At 38.7% G+C, this 13,322-nt stretch overlaps 1 protein-coding gene across 1 annotated transcript in view; it reads left to right on the top strand.

Annotated features, from left to right (window-relative positions):
• Positions 1-13,322, top strand: part of ERO1A (endoplasmic reticulum oxidoreductase 1 alpha) — a 58,793-nt gene that overhangs the window by 16,975 nt on the left and 28,496 nt on the right. The window contains exons 4-6 of the mRNA XM_032251077.1: positions 369-407; positions 10,598-10,674; positions 10,766-10,839. Of these exons, the coding sequence (XP_032106968.1) occupies positions 369-407; positions 10,598-10,674; positions 10,766-10,839 (190 nt within the window). The remainder of the gene's footprint in view (positions 1-368; positions 408-10,597; positions 10,675-10,765; positions 10,840-13,322) is intronic.

Below are 13,322 nucleotides of genomic sequence, written 5' to 3'. Positions count from 1 at the left end.
AAATTCTACTAAGGATCACTGAAATCATATCAAAAGGACACAGGTTAATATCCAGTCAGCACTCAGGGGATCTCCTAGTGGCCAAATATGGGACAATTTGAACATCAAAAGGAATAATGGCTGAAAGGCTATTTTTACATGTCCTTGCTGTGATGTACATAATATATGCTCAGCAATCCGTAGAATAATTTATTCTTGAATTTTTATTTACTTTTAAGAAACCATGTGAATACCACCTAACTATTCTGTTAAAAAATCCAACTTCAATAATTTGTTTTATGAATTTTTCTCATGAATAATAGAAATTTAAGATATGTTGTAAGAAGATAGAATGAATGCCATCTAAAGACGTATCTTTTATCTTTCAGGATGAAGTTCCTGTTGGAATTAAATCTGCAAGCTACAAGGTATGCATGTAAGCCTATTGATGTGTCTAGTATCTTAATGAAAACTTGAAAAATCTGTTTCCTTTGTACCTACTGTCACATTTATCAGCTTCCAATGGTGAAACCCCTTGAGAGGTATTTATACTGAATGGTTCCCTTTCTTTCATTTTTTTTTTTAATTTTTTTTCTTTCTTTTTTTCTTTTTGTTTAACATTTTATTTTATTATTATTATTTTTTGACTGAGTCTCGCTCTGTTGCCCAAGCTGGAGTGCAGTGGTGCGATCTCGTCTCACTGCAACTTCCGCCTCCAGGTTCTAGCGATTCTCCTGTCTCAGTCTCCCGAGTAGCTGGGATTACAGACACCCACCACCATGCCTGGCTAATTTTTGTATTTTAGTAGAGGTGGGATTTCACCATGTTGGCCAGGCTGGTATTGAACTCCTGACCTCAGGTGATCTGCCTGCCTTGGCCTCCCAAAGTGCTGGGATTACAGGCATAAGCCACTATGCCTGGCCTATTTAAAATTTTATTATAGAAAATATCAAAGATAAATAAAAACAGAGGAAAAAATGTATCTGAAAGTCCATACTTTATTCAGATTCCTTTAATTTTTTTTTTTTTTTTTTGGAGAGAGAGTCTTGCTCTGTCACCCAGGCTGGAGTGCAATGGCGTGGTGTCAGCTCCCTGCAACCTCTGCCTCCTGGGTTCAAGCGATTCTCCCGCCTTAGCCTCTTGAGTAGCTGGAATTATAGGTGCCCACCACCATCACTGGCTAATTTTTGTATTTTTAGTAGAGATGGGGTTTCACCATGTTGGTCAGGCTGGTCTTGAACTTCTGACCTTGTGATCTGCCTGCCTCGGCCTCCCAAAGTGCTGGGATTGTAGGCATGAGCCACTGTGCCCAGCCTTTTTTTTTGGTAAGGGACAAGAGCTGGCTGTATTGTCTAGGCTGGAGTGCAGTGGCGTGATCATAGCTCGCTGTAACCTTGAACTCTGGGGCTAAAGTGTTTCTCTCCCTTCAGCTTTCTGAGTAGCTGAGACTATAGGCGCATGCCTCCATGCATAGATAATTAAAAAAAAAATTTTTTTTTGTAGAGATGGGGTCTTGCCATGTTGCGCAGGGTGTTCTCGAACTCCTGACCTCAAGTGATTCTGCTGCCTCAGCCTCCCAAAATGCTGGGATTACATGCATGAGCCTCTACACTGGGCCAGATTTCTTTAATTTTTACCTAATATTCTTCTTCTGCTCTAGGATCCCACCCAATATACCATGTTATATTTAGTAATTATGTCTTCTTAGGCTTCTCTTAGCTATAACCATTTCCCAGTCTTTGTTTCTGATAAGGCGTTTTTGAGTAATACTAGTCAGGTGTATTTTATAGACTGTTCCTCAGTAGGGATTTGTCTAATGTTTTTCTTACAACTAGACTGGGATTATGGGCTTCAAGGAGGAAGACCGCACAGATTAAAGTGCCATTTTCATCACGTCAGTGGCACCATGACTTATCCCTGGTAATGCTAACCTTGATCACCTGGCTGAGGTCATTTTTGTCAAGTTTCTACACTGTTGATTTGCTGTTTTTACTTTTTCCATACTGTATTCTTTGGAAGGAAGTCAGTGTGCACAGTTTACACCTAAGGAGTATGGAGTTAGTTATTCTTCACCTCCCTGAGGACAGAGTATTTAAAGAAATTATTTGGAATTCTCCAGTATGGGAAATTTATGTCTTCTCCCCCCATTTACTTACTTATTCAATCATTTGTATTGTTATGGACTCATGGGTATTTATTGTACACTTTGGATTATAATTTGGTACTACTTGTTTTAGTCACTCCAGATTGCTATAGCAGTATCATATGGTGGCTTAAACAGCAAACATTTATTTCTCACAGTTCTGGAGACTGGGAAGTCTAAGATTAAGATACCAGCCAATTTGGTTCCTGTTGAGGGTACTCTTCCTGGTTTGCAGATCAGGTTGTTCCTTCCTTCCTTCCTTCCTTCCTTCCTTCCTTCCTTCCTTCCTTCCTTCCTTCCTCCCTTCCTCCCTTCCTCCCTTCCTCCCTTCCTCCCTTCCTCCCTTCCCCCCTTCCCCTTCCTTTTTCCTTTCCTCTTTCCTTTCTACTTTCTTCTCTCCTCTCCCCTCTCCCCCCTCCTTCCCCTGCCCCTTTTCCCTCTCCACTTTCTCCCTCTCCTCCTCTCCCCTCTCCTCTCCTCCCCTTTCCTCCCCTCCCCTCCCCTCTCCTCCCCTTTCCTCCCCTCCCCTCCCCTCTCCTCCCCCCATCCCCTCCCCTCCCTTCCCCTCCCTTCTTTTTGAAACTAGGTCTGTCTCTGTCACCCAAGCTACAGCACAGTGGCTTGATCTTGACTTACTGTAACTTCTGCCTCCCAGGTTCAATTGATCCTTCCACCTCAGCCTCTTGAGTAGCTGGAACCGCAAGCATGTGGCTATTTTTTTTTCTCCTTTTAGTAAAGATAGGGTTTCACCATTTGCCCAGGCTGATCTTGAACTCCTGAGCTCAAGCCATCCTCCCACCTCAACCTCCCAAAGTGTTGGAATTACAGGTGTGAGCCACTGTGCCTGGCCTGAGGTTGTATCTTCCATGGCTTAGAGAGTACACTGTAGCCTTTCCCTCTTCTACTAAGGATACTAATTCCATCATGGGGCGCCATCCTTATGATCTTATCTACACCTACACTCCTAAGGCCTCACCTCCTAAGACCATTTCATTAGGGGTTAGGGTTTTAACATACGAATTCTGGGAGGACACAAACATGCAGTCCATAAACTCAAATTGCTACAGCTTTGGCCATTGGGAACTCTTTCAGTTGGCTCCTGTGTCCCTTTGATATACTCTCATTTTTCTTTTTCAGCACTTTCTTTTCTTTTTTTTTCTATTTTTTGAAATGAAGTCTCACTGTGTCACCCAGGCTTGAGTGCCGTGGCGCGATCTGGGTTCACTGCAACCTCTGCCTCCTGGGTTCAAGTGATTCTTCTGCCTCAGCCTCCCGAATAGGTGGGATTGCAGGCGCCGGCCACCATGCCCAGCTAATTTTTGTATTTTTTGTAGAAACGGGGATTCACCATGTTGACCAGGCTGGTTTTGAACTCCTGACCTCAAGTGATCCGCCTTCCTCGGCCTTCCAAAGTGCTGGGATTACAGGCATGAGCCACCACGCCTGGCCAGCATTTTCTTACTTTCTGGGACTATTTCTATATTTCCTGCTGATAGGTCTCTTTTAACCGGTGCCCATCCCTCCCTCTTCTCCTTTTTGCCATTTATGTGTTATAGGCAGTCATTGTCCTGTAGAATTTCCCACGATATATGTTTAGCTGGTACTTTGTGGTATCACTTAACATATTACCCTCTTTATTTTCTATATACTCATAGTTAGGCTTATCAGATTGTCAGATTCAGATTCATTTTTTGATACATATATTCTGATTTTCTGATATATATTCAATGTATATGTATTGGAATTGCTTTGTACTTACTATTTTGTTATATCAACATATAAGGTCTGCTTTTCCCTTTTTTCTTGATGTTAGGACTGATCACTAGATTCATTATGCATTCTTTATAAAGCTTCCTAATAGCTTTTCACCAAAATGTTTTAGCAGACTTGATGATTATTACCTGGTTGCATCATTTCATTAGAGGTTTAATAATGTTGATATTCGATCATTTTTCCTATATTATTCTTTTTTTTTGAGATGGAGTTTTTGCTCTTGTTGTCCAGGCTGGAGTGCAATGGCGCGATCTTGGCTCACTGCAACTACCAGGTTTAGGCAATTCTCCTTCCTCAGCCTGCCGAGTAGCTGGGATTACAGGCACACGCCACCATGCCCAGCTAATTTTTGTATTTTTAGTAGAGACGGGGTTTCACCGTGTTGGCCAGGATGGTCTCGATCTCTTGATCTCGTGATCAGCCTGCCTCGGCCTCCCAAAGTGCTAGGATTGAGCACTTTGGTGTGAGCCACTGCGCCCAGCCCCACCATCTTCTATAAAGACCTTTTCTTTGTCACTATTTAGATACCCTGAAATATAGCTTATACAGGACAGACAGGATAACTGCTTTATTCTTTTTTGTTTACCTGTTGCCAGAATAATTAGGAGTTGTTGCCCTAGCACTCTACAAAGGTACCCAGTATGTTTTTTCTTTGTTAGAATTATTATGAACTTGGTAGTTTTGACATATTTAATGTATTCCAATCGATTATAGTCACTGAGTTACTATTCCTTCTGATGCTGAAGTTGTCCTTTTTTTTTTTTTGGACAAGGTCTTGCTCTGTCATCCAGGCTGAGGTAGAGTGGATTTATCTCAGCTCACTGTAGCCTTGAGCTCCCAGGCTCAAGCATTCCTGTCATGGTCCCTCTGAATAGCTGGGACTACAGGGATGCACCACCGTGCCCAGATAATTTTTTTTTTTTTTTTTTTTTTTTTAGATGGAAGTTTCGCTCTTGTTGCCCAGGCTAGAATGCAGTGGCACGATCTCAGCTCACTGCAACCTCTTCCTCCTGGGTTCAAGCAATTCTCCTGCCTCAGCCTCCTGAGTGGCTGGGATTACAGGCATGTGCCACCATGTCTAGCTAACTTTTGTATTTTTAGTAGAGATGGGGTATCACCGTGTTGGCCAGGCTGGTCTCAAATTTCTGACCTCAGGTGATCCACCTGCCTTGGCCTCCGAAAGTGCTGGGATTACAGGCATGAGCCACTGTGCCCAGCTGAGTTGTCCAGTTTTTGAGGACAGCTAGGAGCTTCTTCACATTACTGCCTGTGGCCTTTTGGCATGATCCCAGTAGCCTTTAGTAGATTTTTGCTCTCTATTATACAAAGATGTTTTGTACTTTTTTGGCTCCAGTCTTGAAATTAATCATTTTTTCTAATGAGCCCTAGTTCTTTTAGTGTGAAATGGTGTTTACAAGTTATAATCTCAATCCTACGGATGCTAATTGTTACTGGGTTGTCATTGTTTTAAGGCCTTTTTGGTGGATACATTTATGCTTGTGATGACAGGAGTTTCAGAATATACCCAGAATCTTACAATCTTCATTGCTACTGTTGTATTTCAAGCCATCATCACTTTTGGTCTGGATTACTGCAATGGCCTTGTAAATTATCTTTCTGCTTCTACCCTTGCGTCTATAGTCTGTTCTTGTTTTTTTTTTTTTTTTTTTCCTTTCTTGAGACAAGATCTCACTGTGTTGCCTAGGCTGGAGTGTAGTGGTGCCGTCATAGCTCACTATATCCTTAAATTCCTGGGCTCAAGCAGTCCTCCCACCTCAGCCTCCTCAGTAGCTGGAACTATAGGCATATGCCATCACATGCAACCAATGTTTTCTTTTTTCTATTCATGTAGTGACAGAGGTCTCACTGTGTTGCCCAGGCTGGTCTTGAGCTTGTCGGCTCAAGTGATCCTCCCACCTCAGATTCCCAAAGTGCTGAGAGAGCAGGCATGAGCCCCTGCACCTGGCCTATAGTCTGTAATTTGTTGTTAGGACAGTAGCCAGTGTGATTTTTTAAAAACATGAGATTATCTGTCTTCTCTGTTTAAAATCCTCCTTTGTGTCCATTTCGCCTGAGAAAAGGCCAAAGCCCCTATAAAGCAACAAGAAGTAAATAGAGTGACCATATGCCAAGGTTTGCCTGGAACAGAACTGGTTTATACCTGTTGTCCTGAGATCCTTTCTGATTTATCATTTTTTTCTGAGTTTCTTGGTTTTAAATAAAATATTATTAACAGTTTCATTAAAATAGGTTGGGATGGATTTGGTAGACAATTACTTTTTTTTTTTTTTTTTTTTTTTTGGTAGATATGGGGTTTTATCATGTTGCCCAGGCTGGTCTTGAACTTCTGAGCTCAAGCTGTTCACCCACCTCTGTCTTCCAAAGGGCTGGGATTATAGGCGTGAGCCATGGCACTCAGCCAAATACTTTGTATTTCCATCTTCCTCTGTTGTCTTCTCTCTTATTTGATATGTGTGCATACTAAATAGAGTTCTGACTTTACTACAAAGATAACCAACAAGAATGTATTCTTCTTCTGATTTTCTAGATGCAAAGAAACTAAATCTTTCTCTCAAGCACAGCATACTAGGTGCCTGCTGATAAAATAATTACACTCAGACACCAGTGACTAGGGACAGCTGCCTCCTTCCAGCCTTGAAAAGCAGGGGGAAAAGTGTTGGACAATGCTGCCCCTGTTGGTCTCTTGAAATTAGTAGTGATTAGTGCTGTGGCATGTGTCATTCCCACAATATTCCCTAAGCTGCCAGTCTGCCTTTTGACTAGTTAGTGGGAAACCTGTGCAATTATATGGTAAATAAATAGAAGCTTATTAGATAGAGCGATCCTGCATAGAGAGAACAGTCTTGCTATCGTGGTTTTATCCTTTATTGATAAATCAATAATTGTATAGTTATTTTATGGTTCGGTAATACTTTTTTATTTTGCAATGAATCCTTTTGTCTGAAACAACTAAAAAAGGAAAAAGGAAGTACATGCTTTATGAAAAATAAAATACTGAATTTCCATTCCTCCTGATAGTTCATCATATGTAACTTGCACAGAAGATCAGTATTAACTATTCCTGAGGGCCATAAAAATATCACTGGCCACATGAAGATCAAAACACAGAAATCTGCTGATAAAGCCTCAGTGTCTACTTTGCAATAAATTTGTAAAAAATGTCAGCTTTTAAAGGTTTAGCAAGGATGGGCATGGTAATTCACGCTTATAATCCCAGCACTTTGGGAGGCTGAGGTGGGAGGATCACTTGAGACCAGGAGTTTGAGACCAGCCTGGGCAACATGGTAAAACCCATCTCTACAAAAAATACATTTGTGGTGGCACATGCCTGTTCTCGAAATAGCAAAATCCCATCTCTACAAAAATTAGCAAGCCATGATGCTGTGTGCCTATAGTCCCAGCTGCCCAAGTGGCTGAGGTGGGAGGATCCCTTGAGTCTGGGATGTTGAGGCTACAGTGAGCTGTGATCTCACCAATGTACTCCAGTCTGGGTGACAGAGTGAGACCCTGTCACAAAAAAAGGGAGGTTTAGCAAATTGCAATTATTACTACTTATTTTAAGAAGACTGTGTCTAAACATAAATTTAACATGTACAGCTGCAGAAAGTACATTTGCATATCATTCTGTGATATGTGACTATTTTAATTTTTCCCATGATTTTATTCCATTATTTTATTATGAAAATTTAAAAGTATAGCAGAGTTAAAGGAATTTTCCCATGAACTCTTTTTTTTTTTTTTTTTGAGACAGAGTCTTGCTCTGTTGCTCAGGCTGGAGTGCAGTGGCACAATCTCAGCTCACTGCAACCTCCGCCTCCCAGGTTCAAGCAATTCTCCTGCCTCAGCCTTCTGAGTAGTGGGACTACAGGCACATGCCACCACGCTTGGCTAACTTTTTGTATTTTCAGTAGAGTTGGTGTTTCACTGTGTTAGCCAGGATGGTCTCAATCTTCTGACCTTGTGATCCACCCGCCTTGGCCTCCCAAAGTGCGGGGATTACAGGCATGAGTCACTGCGCCTGGCCCCTCATGAACACTCTTATATCCATAACCTGTATTCCAGCATTTTGATAAACTCACTTTACCACATATCTGTCCATCTGTCCATCCTTGTAGCCATTCATTAGAACATCTTATTTTTAGATGCATTTCAAAGTAAATTGTAGACATCAGTATGCCTCCTTCTCAATAAATATCATTAATTAGATGGATCTACATAAGTAGAGGCATATCGTTAACTAGAATCCAATATTTGTTTATATGTACTTTTAATAAGAGTATTACGATACAGTGAAATGTGCAAATCTTAAGTGTGCATTTGCTGAATGTTGATAAATGCGCATACCTGTGTAACCTAGGCTTTTATTAAGATACAGATATTAAAAATAATAAGAACATATTGGAAAAAGTAGGTTCTTCAGAAAAATGCTAGTGACATAGTATTGATACAGATGTAACTAAGAAGCTGATTAAATTATTAAATAGCAACTAAGAATGGCTATTTTGTTAAGCTTTTAAATATTCAGGTAGTTGCAATAGTAAGATTTTAAAATTTTTGTTTTAATATACTTAGGTATATGTTATTTTTTAAACAAATTTTGTTCATTTTTGGTAGGTATTTTTAACTTTTTATTTTGATACAATTTCCAACTCACAGAAAAGTTGCAACATTAATACAAAGACATTTTGTACACTGTTTCTGCAGATTCACTCAATTTTTATATTTTGCTACATTTATTTTTGTTTTTATATATTTTTGTTTTTATATTTTGCCACATTTTCGTTTTTATATGTTTGCATATATATGTGTTTTTATATATTTTTATGTTTTAAAATATATTTCATTTTTATGTGTATGTGTATATATATGCACACATACATATATACACACACGTGCATATACACACACATATATACATACACATATCTAAATATACACATGTGTATATACATTTTATATATGCATATATGTACGTACATACACATATACATACACGTATCTAAATACACACACACACACACATATATTTTAATTGAGATAAAGTCTCATTGTGTTGCCCAGGCTGGTCTTGAACTCTTGGACTCAAGCAATCCTGCCAACTCAGCCCGCTAAAGTGTTGGGATTACAGGTGTGAGCCACTGTGCCTGACCACATTTGTTTTATCATATTTATTATGTGTATATATGGATACACAAAAAGCATGATAAAACAAATGGACATTTGTGTATGTGTGTATTATGTATATATATCATACACATTTTTGCGTATATATATACACACACATATTTTTGCATAGATACTCATTTTTGTGTGTATATACATACACAAATAGTATACATATACACATACTATATAATATCTATTATATATTATGTACACAAAATATATATATTTTGTATGCACTATATACTATATAACATGTAATATATATATAATTTTCAGAGCCACTTGACTATAGGTTGAACATATATCCCTTTGTCCTTTAATACTTAATTATATATGAAATAATTTTATTTTTAAAAATAGTCTTCGAAGCAAACTGTCTTATATGTTGTCTTACGTGTTTATACCAATATAATGAAACTAAGTTATCACTCAATAAATATTTCAAAAAACTGTATCATTTTAGTGTTCATTTATTTCAGTGTCCTTGTCTGGAAAGTGGTTTGTATAGTTTTCCTAACAATAAGACCAAGTAGGCACTCAATAAATAATTTTTGAGTGATTGAATTGGTGGCCTCCCAGTGTTGTCTTTCACCTGTATGATGAACTGGTGTGTTATGAAATCCATAAATCACACTTGCTCCCCTTATGCCATGTACAGGCCTAGTAGAATATATATGTGAAGTGACTTAGACATTGAAACGAAATATGATTGTTAAAGAATATATTTTAAAAACCTAAAAACATTAGAATATTTTTTATATGACTTGGCAGGTTCCAGGGCATTTTTAGCATCATGGCATGGGATGGACTTTAGACACACATGATTTGGTCCAACTGCTTATTTTATGGAAGAGAAAACTGATGCCCACAATTAAGTCCTTAAAAAAGTAGGACAGTGCCTGTTGACCACTGGGCTCGTGACTTCATTATAACCTTGAAGATTTGATTAGTGAGTAATTTAGTAATGAGTTATCAGAACTATGTTATTTATTTTGTGAACGTAATAGTAAATTGTATTCCCAAAAAACAAGAGGCAAAGCGTTTAATTTTTTAGTTTCATGAGGAACATGAGAACTTACTTATTTTTTAAAGTTTTGAAGACAAGGTGACAGTGTTAGGTGTATAAAGAGCCTCACAGACTGAGCACGGTGGCTCATGCCTGTAATCCCAGCACTTTGCAAGGCCAAGGTGGGTGGATCGCATGAGCTCAGGAGTTCAAGACCAGCCTGGCCAACATGGCGAAACCCCATGTTTACTGAAAATACAAAAATTAGCTGGGCATGGTGGTGCATGCCTGTAGTCCCAGCTACTTGGGAGGCTGAGGCAGGAGAATCACTTGAACCCAGGGGGCAGAGTTTGGAGTGAGCTGAGATCACACTACTGTACTCCAGCCTGGGTGCCAGAGCGAGACTGCATCTCAAAAAAAAAAAAAAGAGGTTCAGATAACTTCTAAATTTTGAAAAACATTGAAAAATGCAGTAAGTTATATTCTATTTATTACCTTTTTCATTTTAGTATTCTGAAGAAGCCAATAATCTCATTGAAGAATGTGAACAAGCTGAACGACTTGGAGCAGTGGATGAATCTCTGAGGTTTGAATATATTTTTCAGCACTATTTCATGTTTCTTTATATCACATATTAACTTAAAAATAATAATGTTATTTATTTTCTTTGTTTGAAGTGAGGAAACACAGAAAGCTGTTCTTCAGTGGACCAAGCATGATGATTCTTCAGATAACTTCTGTGAAGCTGATGGTATAATATTTTTTATGCATTATGTTTAAAATTATACCTAAGAAAATATTTTTTAAAAATTATTTAAATCTGGGCATGGTGGCTTGTGCCTGTAGTCCCAGCTTTTCTGGAGGCTGAGACAGGAGAATCACTTGAGCCCAGGTGTTTGAATCCACACTGGGCAACATAGCAAGACCCCATCTCAGAAAAAAGTTATTAAAGAAAAAAACTCAGTTTCTAACAGTTTGATGATTCTTCAAAAACCTAAACCACACGCCTGTAGTCCCAGCACTTTGGGAGACCAAGGAGGGAAGATTGCTGAGTCTAGCCTGGGCAGCATGGGAAAATGTCTCTACAAACAACACAAACATGGAATTAGCATATGACAACAGTTCCTTTCCTAGGTATGTATTAAAAAAAATTAAAGACAGGGACTCAAACAGATAGCAAAGCAATGTTCATTGTAGCCTAAAAGTCATAACAACCCAATTGTTCAGCACTGTTTGAATGGATAAACAAAATGTGGTATATAATGTACACAATGGAATACTATTCAGCCAGAAAAAGGAATGAAGTTCTGATACATGCTACAACATGGATGGACCTTGACAGTATGCTAAGTGAAATAGGTCAGGCACCAAAGGACAATTATTAAATGATTCCACTTTTATGAAATGTCAAGAATAGGCAAATTCATAGAGACAGAAAGTAGACTAAAGTTTTTCAGAGGTTGTGGTGGGTAGGCATTATTGCTGAATGGTTAGAGTTTCTGTTTAAGGTGCTGAAAAAGTTTTGGCAACAGATAGTGGTGATGGATGCACAGCATTGTAAATATAATGAATCCCACTGAATTGTTTACTTAAATGTGGTTAAACTGTAAATTTTATTATACCTATTTTACCACAGTTTAAAAGAACTCAATTTCTAGAAAAAAATTACCTAAGTTTTGCAGTTCTATATAGCTAATAGTTTATATAATTTCGTATGTACATTTTGCATAAATAGCTAAAATGTAGGGATTACAAAAACCTGCTTCAGTTATATTGCTGTTGGATTGTTAGGTATTTTCCTTAAAGATGGTCCATGTTGCTTTTGGAGAAGAGAATATTGAACCATTAGCCAAGTTTGTGATGTCTAAAGTTAAGCCAGAATGCTGGTGCTGTTAATCTAGGAGCCCTAGAATTCATTAAAACTCTGATCATGGCACGGTAGCTCATGACTGTAATCCCAGCTACTCAGGAGGCTGAGGCAGGAGAATCTCTAGAACCCAGCAGGTGGAGGTTGCAGTGAGCCAAGATTGCGCCACTGCACTGGAGCCTGAGCAACAGAGTGAGACTCCATCTCAAAAAAAACAAAAACAAAACCTCTGATCAAGACTTACGGATTTTCCAGTTCTTCCTTTTTCTAGTATTTCCTTTTTCTAAGTTGAATTGTTAGTCTCTTAAGAGACTAAAAAAATCAATTTGAGTTTTGGTATTCTTCTGTGGCTCTTTTCTAGTGGACTAATGATGTTCAAAAATTAGTGAAAATAGGCCTGGCTTGGTGACTCACGCCTGTAGTCCCAGCACTTTGGGAGACCAAGGAGGGAAGATTGCTGAGTCTAGCCTGGGCAACATGGGAAAATGTCTCTACAAACAACACAAAAATTGGCCAGGCCAGTAGTCCTAGCTACTCAGGAGGTGGCTGGTGAGGTGGGAGGATTACTTGAGCCTGGTAGGTTGAGACTGGAGTGAGCCATGATTGCACCACTGTATTGTAAGCCTAGGACAGAGAGATCCTGTATCAGAACAACAGCAGCAACAACATATTAGTGAATACAGTGATATAAATTCTTTTAAATATAAGCAAAAGATGAAGTCCACAGTCTCCATAAAAGATAAAGTATTTTTAATTTTGTGGCATCTTTTTGGGGAAAATTGCTTTCCTTAATGGAGACAGTAGCCATGTTTTGGTGTATACTTAGTTATAATTCCTTATTTCCCATTCTAAAATCTGAAAACTCTGAAAACTGAACATTTCTCCCCCTGAGTTTGGCACAGGCTCATTTAGTGTCAGTATTCATACGTTTCACTGTAGAAATATTTATGTGTTTGAATACAGCTTGCTGCCCCACGTCAAGCTGGAGTAATATTCAATATATTTTTCATGTACTGTATTACCTTTGTAAAATCTGGAAAGTTCTCCATTCCGTCCAAGACCCATATGGTCCCAGGCACGCTGGGTAAGGGGTGTAGACCTGTATCAAGATTTGAACTGGTAAAGGAAGGTGATATGATGTTCTCCCAACATCCTTATTTTGCTATCTTTTCTACAAGGTTTTTTTTTTTTTTTTTTAACCTTAAATATTGTTGTGAGATAAAAGTAAATTTATAATATGTAGCTGTAAGTTTTTTTAGTCCTCCAGTGTTAGAAAAAGAATGGTAATATTTTAACTTTCATTAAAAAGCATCCTTTGGAGACTACAATGTGCTGCACCAAGTGGGAATCAGTGATTCATTTCTTAT

This window comes from Sapajus apella, unplaced genomic scaffold (assembly GCF_009761245.1).
Source record: "Sapajus apella isolate SASKATOON/1434 unplaced genomic scaffold, GSC_monkey_1.0 scaffold74, whole genome shotgun sequence".
Classification (NCBI taxonomy): domain Eukaryota; kingdom Metazoa; phylum Chordata; class Mammalia; order Primates; family Cebidae; genus Sapajus; species Sapajus apella.
Note: the sequence above shows the minus strand (reverse complement) of the source record. Positions and strands in the feature narration are given on the sequence as shown.